Source organism: Schistocerca piceifrons, chromosome 1 (assembly GCF_021461385.2).
Source record: "Schistocerca piceifrons isolate TAMUIC-IGC-003096 chromosome 1, iqSchPice1.1, whole genome shotgun sequence".
In the NCBI taxonomy this organism is placed as follows: Eukaryota; Metazoa; Arthropoda; class Insecta; order Orthoptera; family Acrididae; genus Schistocerca; species Schistocerca piceifrons.
Genome location: NC_060138.1, coordinates 1238865528 through 1238886644, shown reverse-complemented (window position 1 = coordinate 1238886644; position 21117 = coordinate 1238865528). Strand labels below are relative to the sequence as shown.

Here is a 21117-nt window from a genome sequence, read left to right as displayed (position 1 = left end):
AGAGGCAGGAGGGGAGATAGATAGATAGATAGAGAGAGAGAGAGAGAGAGAGAGAGAGAGAGAGAGAGAGAGAGAGACGCACTCATGCCTCTGCCCCTACATGGCAGCAGTTGGACTAACAGTGCCAGTGCTTTGTTTCTCGGCAGGCGGCCTGGCTGTGGTGTGGATAGTGTCGAGTGAAATGGGCAGAGGGAAAGGGCTTGGGAGTGGGTGACTAGCAGCTCACAGTAAGGCAGTCAGTTTGTTGGCTAAGAAAGCAAGAGGAATAGGTGGCAGCTGTTTAGGCTAGGTGTGATTGTAGGGGCCGTTGGGGAGCCATGCATTGTGAAGGCGATGTGGGGACACGAATTAGGAGGAGGTGACAGGACAGAGGAAGAGGGGAAACTGTTAGATGGAGGGTGCGAGGACAGTGAGTTGCCTGAGATTGAGGCCAGGATGATTATAGGAGCAGAGGATGTGTTGTAAGGACAACTCCCATCTGTGTAGTCAACAGAAGCTAGTGGTGGAGGGAAGGATCCAGACTGTCTGGATTGTGAAGCAGCCATTGAGATTGAGCATGTTGTTCTGAATCTTGTGCCATCAGCTAGTCAACATTGTTCTCGGCAACAACTTGGCAGTGGCTGTTCATCTTGTTGGGTAGCTGGTTGGTAGTTGTACCAACATAAATAGCTGTGCCGTTTTTGCAGCAGAATTGGCTTATGCTTTGCTGCTTTCATAGACTGTCCGGCCTCCAGTGAGGTAGGAGAAGCCTATGACAGGACTGGAGTAGGAGGTGCTGAGTGGGTGGATTGGACAGGTCTTGCACCTTTGTCTGCCACAGCAATATGATCCCTGTGGCAGGGGATTGGGAATGGGAGTGGTATGGGGATGGACTAGGAGTTGTAGTGGTTGGGTGCATAACAGATTACCACTTTAGTAGGGGTGGGAAGGATCTTAGGTAGAGTATTCCTTGTTTCAGGTCAGGAATTGCGAAAGCTAGCAAGTTTCATTTCTTTTGTGAATGCATGCCTATCGATATCTCAACACCTCTGCTTTTTTGTGAATGGTCTCCTTCAAGACAAAAGAATTTACATTCTACAAGAACTGTCTATAACATTTTATGTTATGCAGCTCCAGCATAGCGTACTCCATGTAGCCAACTGCTGTATACCTTTACCAGGTGTACCAGTATGAAATGAGCGTTAAGATACAAATTTGTCGATAGGGAACATTTGTTGTGAACGAGCCTTAGTTTTTTTTTGTTTGGTTGGTATGACACTGTCAAAGATATTTAGTATACATAAAGTCGTGGAACAAACATCATCATATGTTTTCATCATGTTAACAATGTCGAATTTTGTACCAGAAAGTGATGATTTGCGGAAAGCATTAATTTTTTGTTTTCATTTGAAAAAAAGTGCTGCAGAATTGCATCGAATGCTTGTCAAGGCATATGGTGATCATGCTCTATCAGAAGCAACATGCAAAAGATGGTTTCAACGGTTCAGAAATAATGATTTTGATGTAAGAAATGAAGAACGTGGAAGACCACCAAAAAAGTTCGAAGACGTCGAATTGCAAGCAATATTGGATGAAGAAGATACTTTGAGTCAGAAGCAAATGACAGCAATGCTAAATGTTGCACAACAAACAATTTCTGACCGTTTGAAAGCTATGGGAAAGATCCAAAAGTGTGGAAAATGGGTGCCACATAAATTGAATGAAAGACAGATGGAAAACCGAAAAACCATTTGTCAAATTTTGCTTCAAAGACGTGAAAGAAATTGTTACTAGCGATGAAAAATGGATTTATTTTAAGAATCCTAAACGGGAAAAATCATGGGTTAATCCGGGACAACCATCAACATCAACTGCAAAACCAGATCGATTCGGCAAGAAGACAATGCTCTGTGTTTGGTGGGATCAGAAAGGTGTTGTGTATCATGAGCTTCTATAACCCGGTGAAACTGTGAATACTAATCGCTACAGACAACAAATGATCAATTTGAACTATGCATTGATCGAAAAAAGACCAGAATGGGCCAGAAGACATGGCAAAGTAATTTTTTTACACGACAATGCACCTGCACACAAAGCAAAACTGGTTCAGGATACAATCAAAACACTTGGCTGGGAGCTGCTACCCCACCCGCCGTATTCACCAGACTTGGCCTCTTCTGACTACCATTTGTTTTCATCAGTTGGACCACATTGGCTGAGGAACACTTCGATTCCTACAAAGAAGTCGAAAATTGGGTGTCTAATTGGTTTGCTTCAAAATACGAACATTTCTATTGGCGTGGTGTCCACAAATTGCCAGAAAGGTGGTCAAAATGTATCTAAAGCAATGGTCAGCACTTTGAATATAATGTTTTTACTTTTCGATTCAAAATTAGTGTTTCATTTTCACAAAAAGGCGGGGAGGGGGGGGGGGGGGTGCTCATTTCATACCGGAACACCTGGTAAGTGGTTTAATCCAATACCGGTGCCCAATGTGGCGAAGACTGAAATAAGATTTGCACTTGGCGGCCAAACTTCCCCGGATGGGGCCTCCTGGCCAACGATGCCATACGCTCATTTCATTTCATTTTTTCATTGTGCTTAACTCACAGCAGGAATTGTCTTTCTTTACTTAAGTAGTTAAATATTTAGTGGAATGCTTGAATATAAGGATTACTACTTCAATTATTTTTTGTTTGTAACTGGATGCTCTGTACCATGCAGGTCTTAGAGTAACACTAAGTGGATATACAATTAACATTTTAACAAGCCTCTTTGGTAGAGGCAGAGACACACTATCTCAGTTTTACCAATAGTATCTAAATCTCTAAAGAAGACATACTCTGATACATTGAAAAGCTTCATAATATGGTACATTGTGCCTACAATCAAAAATCAACTACCCTTAAGAAATATCATTTTGATTTTAGAGAGAGCAGATATTAGACACGATGGACATTAACATACGAGGGTTGATTGAAAAGTAATGCCTCCACCTTTGTAACTCTTTAACAGTTGGCAGCATTGGTATGTGGCAGGTACTAACTTGTTCTGTAGCCTCTTCTCTACAGCTCCAGTTGGCGGGAAACCTTAGCATTGAATGGTTGCGTTGTAACAGTGTAAAGTATGGAACCCTGTGCAGACGGTCAGTCAATGCAATTTCAGCAACGTGCAGTCATTGAATTTTTGACAGCAGAAGGTGTCACCCCAAAGGAGATTCATCAGAGAATGAAAGCAGTTTATGGTGATTGTTTTGATGTGATTACTGTTTGTCGGTGGGCGAGTAAGTTAAAAGATGTTGAGGCGGGAACATCTGACCTGCGTGACAACCACTGAGTTTCACAAGCAAAATGTTGACAGATTGATTCAGGATGATCGTCATATCACTCAGAGAAATTGCAAACAAAATAGGCGTTTCACAAGAACGTGTGGGTCAAATTATTCCTTTGCTTGGCTATCTGAAAATCTGTGCACGATGGGTACTCCAGATGCTGACTCCTGAAATGAAAGTGCACAGACTTGAAATTTGGCAGGAACTCCCGTCGCATTATGAGAATGAAGGTGACGCCTTTCTCCATTCAATCATGGGATATCATTTTGCTTCTGATGAAGACGTTGAGAGAACTGAGAGACTGTGGTTGCAGAAACAGAGTTTCAACTTCTTCCATGACGGCTTCAGGAAATTTGTTCATCGTTTGCAGAAATGTATTCAATTGGCTGTTGATTATGTGGAAAAGTGAATATTGGTAATTAAAGATCACATGCTAACGATTATTTCTGCATTTGATTTATTAAAATATTCTCATCCAAACCCAATTAACGAAGATGGAGGCATTACTTTTCATTCAACCCTCGTACATAGGGCTTGAATTAATCTTCATGTTCACTTAATTTGATTGCGTTTCTTACAGTCTTTCTTCTCTCTCTTGTAGGAGCGCCACATGTGGAAGCATACGGGTGAGAAGTTAACAGCTTATTCAGAATCCAAGATGTCATATGATACATCACTTGCACCTAATCAGAAGAGTTCAAAGTCCACAGATAAGTGTTACTGCTGCAAATGGTGTGGTGCAGCCTTCCGTCGCATTGTCAGTCTCCGAAAACATGTAGGAACCCACAGCAAACATTTACATACTTGTGAACAATGCGGTAAGTGTGTTACAGGCAATGTAAATTACTGTTTGTATTGCTACCATATTGTTTTGATAATGAAGTGTAATAGATGTCACTGACGTTCAACAGTGTTTCATTTTTGATCACTATTCAGTGATGTAGAGGTCTCACCTTTGTAGGCTCTTTTTCCTAGGGTTCATTTGTTGTGTAGCACTGCATTTATTTTCAGTTTCTATTTTTACTTTATTATTGTACTTCCAGGCATTGCTTATTTATTTCCATACACTGCCTCCTTCTTTTCCACTTCATTTCAACAATTTGTGGTCATTATCTTAATGCTGTTCTGGTGTTAAACATGGCATTAAAAAGAAAATGTAACAAAAATCATCCACTGCATCGTCAGGAAGCATCAGTGACATTCAAAAAGGTTAGGCCTATCTTCCAAAGTACCAGTGCTTAACAGTCCAGTCCATGCAGCAGGTACATGACACTTCGTGAGCACATGTGCGGTGAGCATGAGGCTGCAATCTGTTGCAGCACCTACTTCCTTTCTTGTGCTGCAATCCGCATTACCGAGTATCCTTGCTTCTCTTACTTTCCTTCCCATGGTGACAGTCTTTGATTTGTGGTGAGCGCAGGCCCCCAAGCTATTGTGGCATCTACTTCCTTTCGTATCTGCGATCCCCCATCTCCAACTATGCTTGCTTCTGTGCTTTTCTTCCCATGGAGGTAGTCTTGGATGCTGGCCCAGCTGTGTGTCTAGATTTGTTTCTTTTACATCTTTATCTATTTACTCTAAATCAGTTTTTCAGTTAAAGTAATTTTTTTTTTAAGTGTGGACTGACGGGGAAAGGACACCTTAAATAGCACCAACTGTGTATAGCATTAAAGATCCTCTGCACACTACAGGGTGATTAAAAGAGAAATGAGAGGTTTCAGTTGTTGATTACAGACAAACAATGAAAGATAGAAACACATTGTGCATGTTACTGGATAGAGGAAGGTTCATAGTTTTAAGTTCACACTCACTGCACCAAACGCTCAACATGAGTGCCAAGTATTGCTCAAGAAACATTAGAACTGTAGTCTATTTCATTCTGCACACAAGTCAAGAATCAACACATCCCTGTTTATTGATTAGACAACTTCAGCCATTAGATTTCTCAGCTCTTGAAATTTAGCTGCCATAGATGGAACAAAGACTGTTTATCTACTCCCACAGAAAAAATTGCAAGATGTTAGATTATGTGACCTGGGAGTCCAACAGCAATGAACAAGGTCTTGTTGTGTCCACCCTTTGCAATCCAAATTTGTGTGACGGTGTTCTTAGCGTAATGCTGCACCTTGGAGTGAAAGTACGGTGGGGTGCCATCATGCATAAAAATGAAATCATTGGAATCTTCATGAAGTTGAGGAAATGATCAATTTTGCAACAAGTCCAGGTAAGACATTCCTGTCACAGTTTCATCTGCAAAAAATGATGGGTCCATAATTTGGTGGGTTTACTGTGCCCAATAGATGAAACATCAGTGTGTCCAAAAAGATGAGTCCTTCGGAAAAAGTATCCTGTGCCGTATCCTGGAAAAATGAATTGCAAAATTTTTACCATCCGTAATGATCACCGCAATATAATTGCTACAGTAACTTCAATTTGTAAATGCTTCTTATGCAGAACAACCACACCATTGTTTGAGGAAGTTGAAGTCCCTGGCCCACTTATCTTGTGAACTTCTGAGGACTCTGTGTGAATGCATCTCAGATACGTTCAAAATTTTCATCAGACTTGTGTGGTCAACCGATGCTCTTCACTTTGCAAATGCAACTAACTTCCAAGAATTTTGTATGCCAGTTCTTGCTGAATCGATGACTGAATGCACTTCGCACTTTAATGGATTAACTTCATGCAAATTTCAATACACAAAATGATTTCTCTTGTGATGTATAGTCACTATGTTGCTACAGAAAATAAACAGTGCAGCTGTATCAAAACTTTGAACCTTCCTCTATCCAGTGACATGCACAATGTGTATCTATCTTTTATAGTTTGTGTGTAATAAATCTGTTTTTCTTTTTGAATCACCCAGTGTAACTATGGAGGTTCATTTATGCACCTAAAAGTCAATACTGTAATCAGTCCGACATGGTGGTGGTGTTTTATATCCTTTCAGTAGAACCCCCAGACAACATAGGGATCACACTTGTGATGCCTCAGCTGCTAACTCCACATGCATGCCAAGGAGTAGATGCCAATCATCTTCAGGCACCAGGACTCTTGGCAACAGCCATCGTGCCAGATCACCCTTGCTGTGGCTGAGTGGCGTATGTGGGGAAAGTCCTTATTTGGAGTAGGTGACATCATAAGTTTCACACATTAAACACATCAGACTACATCAGTATAATGGCCTTACTGATTTGGCTGTCTCAACTGATATGCATAGACAATGGACAGTTAACAAATCAACTGCTTTCCCTACCCTGGCTACACAAATGGGAGATGGACAAACCTTAAGACCGACAATAAAACAATTTATTCAATGTCTTCTGTGTACTGGAACAGATGGAGATAATTTTGCAATGACCAAGTCATTATTATTCACGGAACAGGTAAAAATAAGTTTGCAGAAGTAGATGCATTGGAAAACAAGTAGAATGTGTTGCTCTCAATTAAAGTCTCCTCTGTTGTGCAGTCCCGAGCATTTCTGGCATGGTGGTGCAGTGGTTAGCACACTGGACTCTCATTCAGGACAACGATGGTTCAATCCCGCGTCCAACCAACCTGATTTAGGTTTTCCGTAATTTCCCCAAATCGCTCCAGGCAAATGCCGGGATGGTTCCTTCGAAAGGGCATGGCCAACTTCCCTCCCCGTCCTTCCCTAATCTGATGAGACCAATGACCTCACTGTTTGGTCTCTTCCCCAAAACAATCTAACCTAACCAACTTCTGGTATGTGGAAGACTGGGTGACATAGCAGTGACTATTACTCCACATAAAACTTGGAATCTAGTACAGGAGTTATCTGTCAGGTCACTTTCCACTCCAGGCAGATGAGCAGCTATGCGCTAGTATAGAATGGTGAGGCATACATTTTGTCAGACAGGTCCAAAAGATAACTAAATAGGTGCAGGGGCTTTCATCTTAGCTTTTCAAGGGGATGTCCTCCCCAATAAAAGTTAAGGTTATGGTGTATATGAGTGATGCAAAACATTGTGTTCCACTATCCGTGAGATATTTTCTATGTTTAAGTTTTGGACACATCATCCTGCTGCACAGCAGATGCAAAATGCAGAAACTGTGGAAGATCACTTCATGGAGGTCAGCCTTGCAAAACTTGCTTTTGTGTGTAAACTGTGTGGTATGCTACCTCAATGTTCACCGGTTTGCCTTGTATTTAAAAAAGGAAAGAAAATCGAAGCATGTAAAACACTGAATCGCTTTCATATGCTGAGTCACGGAAAAAAATATGGACACATGCATACAGTAGACATGATGACAAAGTTTGCAAAAGTCACAGCTCTTGCCCACCTACTTCAACCTTTTCAGCACCTAATCTACCAAGTGCTGTAAACCAAGAACTTGCAAACAAAACAAAAATTATGTGCAAGAGAAATTCCCACCCCTTTTGACTTACAATCTTGCAGAACCAGCCAGAGCCTCTCAATGGATATAACAGGAGACATTTCGCATGCCTCCAACTGGAGAAGAGAGGGAGACCCACTCCACTGCTTCTTCCAAAACATAGCTGGCATACAAATAGTAATCAGTGGTTAAAAGGGACTAAGACATTGGGCCGAAGAAATGTCTGATCAAGTCCTTACCCAGACCTATAATCTGAAAAATTCCATGATGAGAAACAGCAAAAAGAGAAAAAGAAGGAAAAAAAGGGCAAAACAAAGAATTAATGTCATTTAAGATGGAACCAGAACTCTCCTTGACAGCAGAAGAATCTATAGAAACGATGCCAACCACACAGGAGACATTGGAACATTCTGTAGATTGGCATATATTGCCTTCATCTTCGCTAACAACATCAATACCTTTGCTGTGATTTTACAATAGAATTGCAAGGGCTCTATCACCACATGGAAGAAATTCAGTACGTAATCACAAACTATCCCATAATAAATATTACAAAACAAGACTGAAGATTTTTAGAAGACCATCTTCCTTACTCGTAGAGGATATAAGGTATATGGCAAAAATAAAATAAACATGGAATAACCATCCAGAGGTTATTTTTTTAAATTCAAATATGATATTGTAGGGCTACAGGAAATAAGATGGCAGGGGAATGGGCAGATAGATAAACCTGAGTACTCATTGGTGTATAGTGGACCAGAAGAAAGAACAGGCCAACTTGTAACAGGGTTTATAATAACTAGGGAAGTTAGGAAAAGCCTTCTATAATTTGAACCCATAAATGAAAGGATGTGCAGATTCAGACTAAAAGGTAAATTTAGGAATATATCAATAGTTAATGCACATGTACCAACAGAGGAAAAAGAGGATATAATTAAAGAACAGTTCTACGAAGACTTGGAAAAAGTATACTGTGCAGTACCTAAATATGACCTGATGCTAGTAATAGGAGATTTTAATGCAAAAATAGGGAGGAATGAACATCCATATGGAGTTTCTGGAAAATATTCACTACATGAAGAATACAATGAGAATGGAGACTTACTATGCCAATTCACAGCAAGGAATAATATGATTATTAAAAGTACCTGCTTTCCACATAAAAGGATCCATCTGGGTACTTGGAAGTCTGCAGCCAATGGAGTAATCAATCAGATTGACCATATTTTAGTGATTGCACGCCACTGCACGTCAGTTACGGATGTACAGAGCTGCAGAGGACCAAACTGTGATTCAGACCACTTTTTGATAAAATCAGTCTTGAGAGAGAAACTGTCACTAACAAATGGCAACAGAATGGGAAAGATGATGAAATGGAATACAGACAAACTGAACATCCTCATGAAGTAAAAAAATACCAAGTAACACTAAGCAGAAAGTTGAGCAATGAAGAGACCACAATAGGAGTAGATGAAAGGTGGAACAGGTTTGAAAAAGCCATTAAGGATGCTGCAGAGGAAATAATAGGCATAAGAAGGAACAGAAGAACCCAGGAGTGGTTTGATGAAGATTGCAGGTCAGCAATAGAGGAAGGGCAAGAACAAAAGTGCTACAGAGAGAAACCAGAAATAATGTGGAATAATATAGAGAATTAAGGAGAAGAGCTAACAGACTGTGCAAGAGAAAGAAAAGAGAGTGGAATAAGAAGAAATTTCAAAAACTAGAAGAATTAAAGGAACAGAGTGAAATAAGCAAGTTCTATCATGCCACAGGCAAAATGAAGAATAGATTCCAACCAAAAACAATGGCCTGTTCCAGTAAAGGTGGGAAAATGATAATTGAGGAAGAACAGATAGTGGGAAGATGGGCAGATTATTTCAAAGATACACTAAGCACCAGCCTAGAAGATGAAGAGGGAAGAGTGAAGAAGAGGGAAGGAGGGAAGAGTGGAACTGGAAGTAGACAATGAAACCAATGAGGCAAGAAAGCCAACACTACAAGAGGTCTCCCAGGCCGTGCACAAGTCAAAAAACAATCGAGCCCCTGGGGAAGACAGCATAATTGCTGAATTAATAAAAACTGGTGGTGAGGCTGTAATAAAGGAACTGCACACATTAATATCAGATATATGGGAAACAGAAACTATGCCAGATAATTGGAAAATTAGAATAATAGTCCCCATTTATAAGAAAGGGGACAGAACAGCATGTGAAAACTATAGAGGTATAACACTCCTAAGTACAGCTTATAAGATCGTCACAAGTATATTAAACGAAAGGATACGGAAGTGTGCAGAAGGCATACTAGGGGAATATCAGTGTGGCTTTCGACCAGGCAGAGGAACAACTGATCAAATATTTGTGATAAGGCAAATGATGGAAAAGTTCTATGAATATGATATAGATCTACATTTCTTATTCATCAATTTCAAACAAGCCTTTGACAGCATAAATCGGCAAGAACTATACAGAGTACTGAAAGAAGTTGGTATATGTGCTAAATTAATAAGACTAATCAGAATGACAGAGACAAGAGCAAAAGTAAAGGTCCTTAGCAGAACAAGTGAAAGCTTTGACTTTAATAAAGGTGTGAAGCAAGGGGATAGTCTCTCCACTGTCCTATTCAACATAGCCCTGCATAGTGCAGTAAATAAAATCAACAAAAGAGGCACCATATTTATGAAAACTAGCCAGATATGTGCATACACTGACGACATTGCTATAGTAGGAAGAAATACCAATACACTCCTAGAAACATACCAGGCAATGGAAACAGAAGCCTTAAAAGTTTGCCTCATAGTAAATGAAAACAAAACAAAATATATGGTAATCTCACAATCTGAGGCCAGAAGAACCCCTAAAAACCTAAACATCAATGGGAAATGCTTCAATGGAATGTCCTCTTTTAACTACTTGGGAGCCCTAATAACAAATGATAACAGAACCATCCAGAGGTGTTTGCATACTAGTCAGATCAAATATGGTCAGTGAACAAATACCTGTAAACACTGTACTGGAAGCAGTAGCCATTAGAGTACAACTGAGCATAATGATTACAGTCTGTAATGTCTATATTCCTGTGTCTTAGAAATTTCCAGCAGAGATATGCAAGATCTAATTACATGGTTACTCCCACCTTTCGTGTTACTGGTAGATTTTAATATCTGTAATCCCAGCATGACAGCATGATAAAGATTAGCGGAGGGGAACTATTAGAGATAGACCTAATTCACTGCCTAAAGAATTCGAGTCTTTCAGCACCGATCACTAGTCCTATTCTGCAATGTGCAGGCTTAACCACACATTTATGATCCAACTGTGAATGCTTGCAATGATCTTCGCAGTTGTGACCATTACCTGTTTTTTTGTATTGATTCCAAATTGACCTCCCACCCATAGTTTACCGCTTTGGTTACTGCAGAGAGACAGTTGGAATTCTTTCACCACTGAAGTGCATATTACAATAAAAATGGAGGAAGGGGTTGGACAGAGTAGTACAAGACACGATGGACATGATCATCCAAGCTGTGAATACAGCAGTACCATTCTCTTCAGGTCCTGCTAGATGGCAACCTGTTCCATGGTGGTGCAGAGAGATCACAGATGCCATCAGAGAACAACAAAGGGCTCTACAATGACGTAGGCAACACCCTCTACCAAAAATTTAATTTTATTCAAAAGACCAAGGGCAAAAGCATATTACTTGGTGAAAAAAAAGAAGAAAGAATGCTGGGAACAGTATGTTTCTTTTATGGTAGTACATACTCCAGCTGCAAAGGTATGGTCCAAATTATGGCAGATTAATGGCTTTCGTGACACTAAAAGCATTCAGAGAATTGGTAATTGACAGAAAATTAAACCAGTTCCTCTGACATTGGTGAGCTTTCAATGAGATATTGTCCAGAAATGTTGGCATCTGAGAATTAACGTCCTAATTTCATTCATCATCAACTTTTAACAAAATGTAATACAGTGAAAACCCGCTTTTACACTTTTCAAGGGACTTCAAAAAATGTGGGAAATAACATTTTAAGCTGTACGTGTAGGATACACTCCTGCATTTTCGCACTTTATGCATGATAAATGTACATAACAGCCACCAAAAGAAGTGTCTGGAACTTGCTTATTATCTAATAAAGGTTTATTATCTAATAAAAACTGCTGATATAACTGGAACTGGTAATTGTCTGGGAAGTAAGAAGGTTTGTCTCAATTTCAGGCTTCATACTCAATGTTTTTGAAAGCCTGCAGCTGTCATTCATTATTTAAATAATGAAGTACAGCACTAGTTATGTATTTTTTCAAGCTTAGCATGACGCGTTTTGAGAATTTTTTCTCGTTGTCAAGTGCAAATTTGTATACAAGTATTTTTTGTGTTATTCTACATCTCTTGCAATGAAGTCTCTTCTTGAGGTTGTCAGGTATTGTGCCTCCTCAGTTATGTGAAAAACCACACACGCAAACTATCACTCACACTGTTTGTGTAACATCACAAAAAATACATACGTAAATACTGCACTTGACAGCAACAATAAATTCTAGAAACATGTTTTTCTCAGCATGAAGAAAAAGTTCATAACCACCACTGTGTTTAAACTAAAAACATTTGAGCCACACAAAGTGACTGACGATGTCAACTAGCGCTACAAGTGGCCAATCACCGAAATATGCTAAATATGGTTTGACAAAGGTATCACAATGATCACAACAATCACAAAAGTGCATTTGCGCAGTAGAGACAATTTGGAAATGGTTGTGTTTGCTCATGATACCTTTATTCAAACGAACCTAGTTACTCCCATCAGCCAGCATGCCAAGTAGAGCTAGGTAGCATGGGAGATATGGCACAAATTGTTCCAAATTTTACACGTTTACTGGTTCAAATATGCCGAGTGGAGTGCCCTGGTGTCAAGAAACTTAACCTCATATTATTTTTAAACACTACTGGATGGCAAACATCATGCCAGCATCATTTTTTTTTCCTCGAAGAAATTTTTTTTTGTAATGCATAAATCACGGGAAAATGATAAATTTGTTGATGCAAATCGGGTGCAAATTAACATTGTGGACATACGAAACTTGACAGGAATTATGAAAAATGTCGTAAATGGTAGGAAAACATTAATTCCGGGAATGTAATAGCCAGGTTATACTGTACTCTGTCTTTCATCTCACCAAACCTGGCAACATGCAATGATCAACTGCTTCAGCAGCTTGGTAGAAACAGAAAAAATCTGTTCCACAAATTTTCAACAAAATGTGGCAAGATAGAAAATTTCCCTCACGAGAGAGAGAGAGAGAGAGAGAGAGAGAGAGAGAGAGAGAGAGTGAGTACCAAAATCAAGTCAAGAGACAAAGAATAGAAACAGCAACATTTGATCAACCTAACAAGTGACTTTGGAAAATTATTAGACCAGATGGTTAATGTGTGTCTTTTTTTGGTGTTTGGAATCAAGAAACCTCCTTCCTCAATTGCAGTATTGATTCTGAAGATCTCGAACTACCGAAGATCATCTCCTACGATTGGTGTTTGTGATTCAGTAGGCTTTTGTGCATCTCCTACATATGGTCACAGTAGTTTTTGATTTACACAAGGTGTTCTATATGATGTGACAATGTCACATTTTATCAGCTTTGCATTAGTGAGATTTCCAAGGAAATTTACCATTCCTCATACAAATTTTTTAAACTCATAGACTGTTTACATGGTTGCCACAGGTATTGGAAATCAGGGAATTTCAAACACGCCAGCAAAATCAGGGAATTTCAAACACGCCAAGAAAATCAGGGGAATTTGGAAAAAACACGGGAAAAATCTTGTTTTTGTCTCAGTAGCTGAAATGGTTTGTTTACTGAGGTGTAGTGCATCGCCACTAGCTGGATGCAGCTGAGTACGTGTGCCACTTCCCTACTCCCTCATTACTACTACTTCTCTCCTTCCTATCACTCCCCTTAGCTTGCAGTCATTGCTGCCACCACTTCTTGCCACTAGCCTAGCAGCTGCCGATGAGAGGCAGGGAGGCATGAGAAGTGGTTTGTTTGGATCTGATTTGAGACTGTAGACGTAGTGGCCAGAGATGGCAGTCATGTACGCATGAGTTGTCTGAGTGATTGTGTGGATGTGTGTGTGCTCTCGTTTTCTGACAAAAGCTATGGCTGAAAATTTAGTTGTGAGAATGTAATAGTCTTTTCTACGTGCCTGTCTGTGGCTCAGCAATTATCTTTAAGGTGAGTTGCTACCTATCCTCGTCATTATTAATTCTCAGAGTATTTGAACAAATTATCTGTTGCAAGGATTGATTACCGTGGTCTTATTTCATCAACTTGTTGTCTGTGGCTCGTGAATAGCTGGCCACACAAGTGGATTTCTGCAACGGGCCAAAACCGTAGTCGTTACTGCGGGCATCTGTATTGGATCGGCCCTGCTGATCTGAAGCCATTTGGTTCCCACTAATGTGGAGGCCCTGCCCGTCGGATCTAGTCTCACCTATCTACTCACAGGCGGGTGTGTTTGTGTGTGGCATAATGCAGCAGATTTTCATGATTTATCCATGGACCCAGGACTGTACACTATATACTTCTATATTCCTCAAAAGGAAAAATCACAAAATACCTGTAAAATAATAGGTATAACACTATGGGTAATAACTGACAATAACAAACATAACACAGCCAACATTTTATTGGTGGTCATCTACAGTGTTGCTTTATGCAGTTCTTCCCCACATTATAGATTTCTTTCAAGAGGTCTAGTTTTTCCAGAGGTTGTTTCTGAAATCAGCGAAGTTATTCTAAATCTGTCTCGTGACTCCAAGGAAATGCATATTTTTGTCGCTAAATGTGTTTCGTTTTATTGTAATAAAATAACATCAGTGGTTCTAACATAAAACATACCATTTGGCTTGCTTTCTCCATCTAAAAACAGTTCATTGCAAAAGATGTTGACGTTAGTTCTGAAGATTTTTTCTCACATCAGGAAACGCCTTCTGCTTGCAAGTTTTCTTTCAGATATTTCCTTGTTTGCACTATTTTTTCTTGTACTGTAGCTACAAAGACAGATTGTCAACTTACCCTTGAGATCTCAAAATTTGTCAGGGACAAATGCTAAAACTTGTCTGGAAATCAGGAAAATGTGAGGGAATTTCGCTTGGGGAAACTTGTGGCAACCCTGGTTAAGAGTCAGGGTGGGTTTGATCATTAGTAACAGGTATGCACAGGAAAATGGAGTTCCACAAGGATCAATTGTAAGTGCCACAATATTTGCTATTGAAGTAAATGGCATAGTATACACAGATGGGCATACAATCGCACAAGCATTATATGTCGATGATCTCTGCTTGTGGTATATACAAAAAGCACAAAAATGGATTAAACCATAGATACTGTTTCGCACCAACTCAGTTGCATGCTGTGCACTTTTAGAATGCGTTCTGCCCATCCTCATACAGAGCTATATCTTGAAACCCAATTACAGGAATTAGTGGACCAGTGCCATTTTCTAAGACTTCTTTTTATTAATAAACTAATATTCCGACCATATGTATGACACCTCAAGACTTGCTGCATGAAGAACCTCAATATTCCCCAATCCTCACTAACAGTGCCACTCCATCTCTAATGACCTCGTTGTCGATGGGACGTTAAACACTAATCTCCTCCTCCTCCACTAACAGTGCCTTGGATGCGAATCGAACAGTTCTATTGATATTTTATAAAGTCCTCATTTTATCATGTTTTGGACTATGAAAGCACTGTTTATAGGTCAGCAGCACCGCTCACCATAAATATTAGGCCGTCTTCACCACAAAGGAGTCCATTCGGCAACTGGAGCTTTCTGAACAAGCCCAATTGATAGCCTTCTTGTAAAAATGAGAGTACCATTACCGAAACGACAGTATCAACAAAATTGATTTAATCACACAATCGCAACTAATTAAATGCCAAATCACCCTGCCATACCATTTTCTTTGACAATTAAACAATCTGGTGACTCGTGGCCTGCATTAGAACCAGATAACTGGCAGCAGTATAATTGGAAGACCTCAGATGTGAACTTAAACTTCCTCTGATTCTCGACATGCAAAACTGTCAATAACAAACACCTCCGTGGTGTGTCACCAAGCCAGTAGTAAGAATGAACCAAAGACAATACAACTCCCAATTTTTAGTGCCATGCATTTTATTCCGTCATCCAAGAGTATCCTTATTTTAATCTCCTTCATATGGACAGCTCCAAACATAACAAACGAGTCGGCTACACATATACACAATTGGTATAGAGAATAATGTTCTCTGCCAAAAGAACGCAGTATTGATGTTGCGTAGTTAATAACCATAAATAGAGCCCTACAAAATATGACTTTCCATCAATAGAATTTGATTATATGCAGTGAATCCCAGAGTGTTTTGCTAACAATAGGCAAGTGCTATCAAAGACATCCGTTGATCCCTACCATCCATCACGTACTGTATGCCAAACACAGTACTGGGGTATCACTCGTTTTTCTCTGAACACTTTAGTCACATCGGCATGCCAAGTAATGAGCTGACTGACAAACTAGCCAAAAAAACAATGGAGATGAAAATGTGCAAGTAGATATTCCAAGTGCTAACTTAAGGTCACGCATTCAGTGTCTCATCCTGAAGAAATGGGAAAGACAACTGACTAGATAGTACACAACCCAGTAAACTATGGGTCTGCAAACACACCATTAAAGTCTGTCATACTTTGTTACAAAGCAGAATTGGACATACCAAAATAACTTATAAATTTCTACCATGACAAGAAGATCCCCTGTAGCGCATCTGTGGAGAAACCATATCCTCACCGAGCGGGGTGGCGCAGTGGTTAGACACTGGACTCGCATTCGGGAGGACGATGGTTCAATCCCGCGTCAGGCCATCCTGATTTAGGTTTTCCGTGATTTCCCTAAATCACTCCAGGCAAATGCCGGGATGGTTCCTCTGAAAGGGCACGGCCGACTTCCTTCCCAATCCTTCCCTAATCCGATGAGACCGATGACCACGCTGTCTGGTCTCCTTCCCCAAACCAACCAACCAACCACCATATCCTCAAAGACTGTACAGTTACCCAAGGTCTGCAACATCAAACGGACCTAAGATGCTACCCATCAGAGTTTAGCAGATGATGAAAAAACCATAAGGCATTTGCTACTCTTCCTATTAAGGAGTTGGGTATTACAGCAAGATTTAAAGACAACACTGTTATGTTAGTTTAAGGGGGCAGGGATTGGACGGTGTGCCTCTCACCGCCAATTTAGCCATAAGGCACCACCCAGACTGTTCGTTGCACCTTAACATGCCATAGACAGCAAAATCTCTCCTTCTATCACTGTCTCTGAACATTTGATACTTCATATATTAGGTTGCCATTTTAGCTTTCACGCTGTGATTTTAGTTGTATTTTTGACAATTGAATTTGTTTAAGATAGTTACACATTACCCATTGTGTACTTGGTAGGAAACAGTTTCTTACTGTTGAAAACACACACACACACACACACACACACACACACACACACACACACACACACAAGGGGGGGGGGGGGTGTAGAGGGAGAGGGGGGTTCAGTCCCTTTATATTTACAGTAACCATTGTTGTTGTATCAGTCGAACTGTCAAATATAAAAGGTGCTGGCCAGTAGACATATTCAGAAATTACTATAAATTGCTTAGTTTTCTGAGAGCTGCTTCAGAGACATATTCTCCAACCTGACCCTCACTCCACAGCCCCCCCCCCCCACCCCCCACCCCCCATCCTCAGCAACTTTTAAAGGCAAGAAATTTATCAACTTTCCCACTCGCTTGTTTGGTGCTTCACACTTATTTTGTTTAGTTATTAAACATATATCCCACCAATAAAACAAAATGAGCTTGCACTTATTACTCCACTGTGGATGTTCTGGTAAATTTATTTATTGGTTGCAGATTTACTAAATTTTGTAAATTATATATCACATGCTCGCTTCCTGTGTCTTATAATTTTATAACAATATTTTATTTTTAATCCTTTTTGTGTAGTTGATGACTTCAAATTTAAATTCCACAGGTAAAACATTTGCAACTAAAGAAGATCTAACCAACCACATTCGGAATCATTCTGGAGCCAAATCGTTGTTTTGTGGAGAATGTGGAAGGGTATTCATGGAAAGAGCTAAACTGAAAAATCATATCAAGGAACACCAGAAGCAGTGGCTGGGAATAATCACTAGGCTAGCACTTAACACCACAGACTCTTAAGGTTTACATTTCAGGTACATTTTGTGCAGGCTAGTTCTTGTGCTGAGCAATTGCTGCTAATTTCATATCTTTTTAATAGTCACCCAACACAAACTTTTCATTTCTCTTACATCTCTTTCATTTACCAGAATAATGTGAGTATGACTATTCATTCTGCCTTTCTGCATTATTTATCAAATTGCACTGCATATATTTTTATGTTTTTGTATTTATAACCCTGAGGGTATCAATCCACTTACAAATGACTGTCCAGTATGTTCCAGAAGGCTATGTCATAAACCACTGGTGTTCCTTGGAGCAAATATTGTAAATAATTTGTAGTAAATCCTAAAGGATTACTGCCACTGAATTATTTGAGTGTAAGGAAATAAAAAGAACAACAAAACTAGACAGCACTGTACGAAGGCTATACCTTGTATTTTAGCTTATAACCAATTGAACAAAATGAGCTGTCAGTTCACAAAGGCTTGTAAGAAAGCAGACTTGGGATACAGAGTTATTGTCTATTGTAAACCATAATGTGTGATCTGTGTACCTTGAATTTTACTCTTTATTTTTCTTTAGCATAGACTTTTCTTTTCCTCCGTATGTTGATGTTTGAGAGTGTAGCACATTGACTTCAGAATGGGGAGGCAATGACACTACCTAGTATTAAATACTGCCACTTATCCATAATACTATAGCAGGAGGATGAGAGGAGTTTTGCGTAAGTAACAGAAATTGGTATGCAGTGGGATATTATGACATATCAAAAGTGTGCCAAAACTTATACTTTTTGTTTTTAAGTCCAGTGTTTGACGAGCATCTAGCAAATGCTTTCAAAACTGCATTATCTGCTGATTGGTTTGTCAGATACACCAGAGGAAGTTAGAGAGTTGATTCATAACTGCCAAAGATAGAATGATTTAAGAAATATTTACATATTGTGCTGTTGTATTTTTCCACACAATGTCCACTAAGGGGCTCTTCCCCTCAAATTGCGTGTGGCTCAAGGTCGCATGTTCTGTAGAGTGCATTGCCTTGCGGAACTTGAACACTAATTGTGTATCTTGCAATGGATTTATAAATTTGGTTTTGAACTGTTTATGTGAAGAAGAAATTCCATCCCTCTCCCCACACCACTGCTGTAAGATGCATTTGTCTGAAAATCTTTCACTAGAATTTAAGTATGGTACATGTGGGGTGGGGGGGAGGAAGTAAGAAAAAAAGAACTGCACCTCTGTTTTGTATTGTTACATTATTGTAATTGCTTTTAGTAAAACTTTACAACCATTATACGATAACAGCCATGTTCAGTCAACCACTAATGATGCAGTTACCTGGCAGTAAGTTTCAAAATTACTCACACATACTGCATATTTCCCAAAGTAATTACCAACTTACATAACAATTTTGTTTCATATTTGTGATTGTGTATAATTTTGACATCCTTTCACTGAAACTGCTAAAAATTGTATTAAATGTATTTTGGAAATGATCAGTGTCAAGACTTTTCTGATGGATTATTATGTATTAGTCAGCCACGGTATTATTGTACCTGAGAGTGATGGCATTTCGGTCGGCTTTATCATGAGTCAACACATAACCGGCATTGATAGTATAGGCACAACTGACCTGGAAATGTTAACGGTGCGATGTGTTTTCCTTAATCACCCTGTACTACTTTGCTGCACTGTAGCTGTGTGTTTCCAACAGTGGCAAAGTGCAATAATATCGTGGTTGAGTAGTGTAACAGCATTTATCAGTTTTAGAGTTCCTTTAGTTATGCAGATACTTAATGTCAAAACATACCAACATTCATCTTTCCACATTTTGTCAATTAAAAACTCTTATTGCAATGAATTAATTACTATATTATGTTTAAAACTAGTTTGTTTTGATCCTCTTGCTAATTACCACTGGTATAAGCCAGATGGCAACTTATTTTTGCATGATGTTGGTTTGACATTTTATATTGTTTTACCATGCCTGACATTGTATGTACCAGATACCTGAAAAGATTTTTAAGTTTTAAAACAATCAATTGATTATAAACATTTGTAATGTTCAGGAAATGTACAGGTGTGATGTCCACCTGTCATTGAACAGTACTACATTATTTATGACACCTTTTCAAATTTCTAATGTTTCAAAGTAGGGGAGAAAGTAAAATCAATTTAAGCTATTTGATATAGAATCATCTTTTGTTTGTTGTTAAAATGTAGATAAAATTTGCAATTATGGTTTCTCTGCTGCAAAACATGGAGTTCAGTATTTTGTGGAAACCTTATTAAATATAGCAATTTGCTGCTTGTTAAGTTTTCTGTTGTTGTTGGATAACAAAAAGGCATAATGAAATGTGCCCTTCAGCACTAGAATGATAATGTGCCATATTTGATGTTACAAAACACAAATGTAAACATGACTGCTGCACCTCTAGAATGAGGTGTCTCTCTTTTCAGAGTTTAAATGAAAATTGGAATAGGGTAAGATTTGCTGTGATTATATTTCTTATAGCTCCCTTTTCGGGAGAGGTGAGTCATACGTATCTTTTGGCTTCAAAATCATGTGGTACAATGCTATATTCTGCATGAGTTGACTAGAACTATGATTCTAGAAGTTTTTTAATTTGGAGCTCAGTGCTAATCAATGATATATATTTGAGGCTCTTAATCTGCCATGCTGATCAACGTTTCTCTGATTTGATCATGTAACAAAACTGTAATATTTGGACATTTTCAATGACAATGCGAATTTTGTAATTTCATCATCCTTTCCATAAAATAAAATTGGGGTTGTTATATTATAAAAAAGAAACAGGGCTCCATTTCTTACGAACAAGTGGTAGCAAACTGATGACAGAACATTAATATCTGCCTTTTTTGTTGTCTTTTTACATTTTTTGGATAATATTGATTGTCTGGTATCACTATTCAGTTACAGTTTTTTTTTTTTTTTTTTTTTTTTTTTTTTTTTTTTTTTTTTTTTTTTTTTTTTTTTTTAACGATGGATCATGTGCTGAATGAACAGAAGTAACTGCTGCTTTCTGTTTTGTTACTTGCTGTCTGCCCACCAAAAGTTGTGCATGCCAGTATTCTTTCCTGGTATTTATTTCACTCCCAGGCATTAATACGGGAAGGTGCTGTGAGAGCTCCATGATTGAATAATAGTTACTTCTTTTGATGTATATTCCTTTCTTTTAATACGAGT

General features: G+C 39.0%; 1 protein-coding gene across 1 annotated transcript in view; it reads left to right on the top strand.

The window, feature by feature from the left end:
* LOC124782008 (zinc finger protein 37-like) overlaps positions 1-20859 on the top strand; it is a 148290-nt gene extending 127431 nt beyond the window's left edge. The window contains exons 13-14 of the mRNA XM_047253906.1: positions 3912-4128; positions 17738-20859. Of these exons, the coding sequence (XP_047109862.1) occupies positions 3912-4128; positions 17738-17928 (408 nt within the window). The 3' untranslated portion in view covers positions 17929-20859. The remainder of the gene's footprint in view (positions 1-3911; positions 4129-17737) is intronic.
* The last annotated feature ends 258 nt before the right edge of the window (positions 20860-21117 follow it).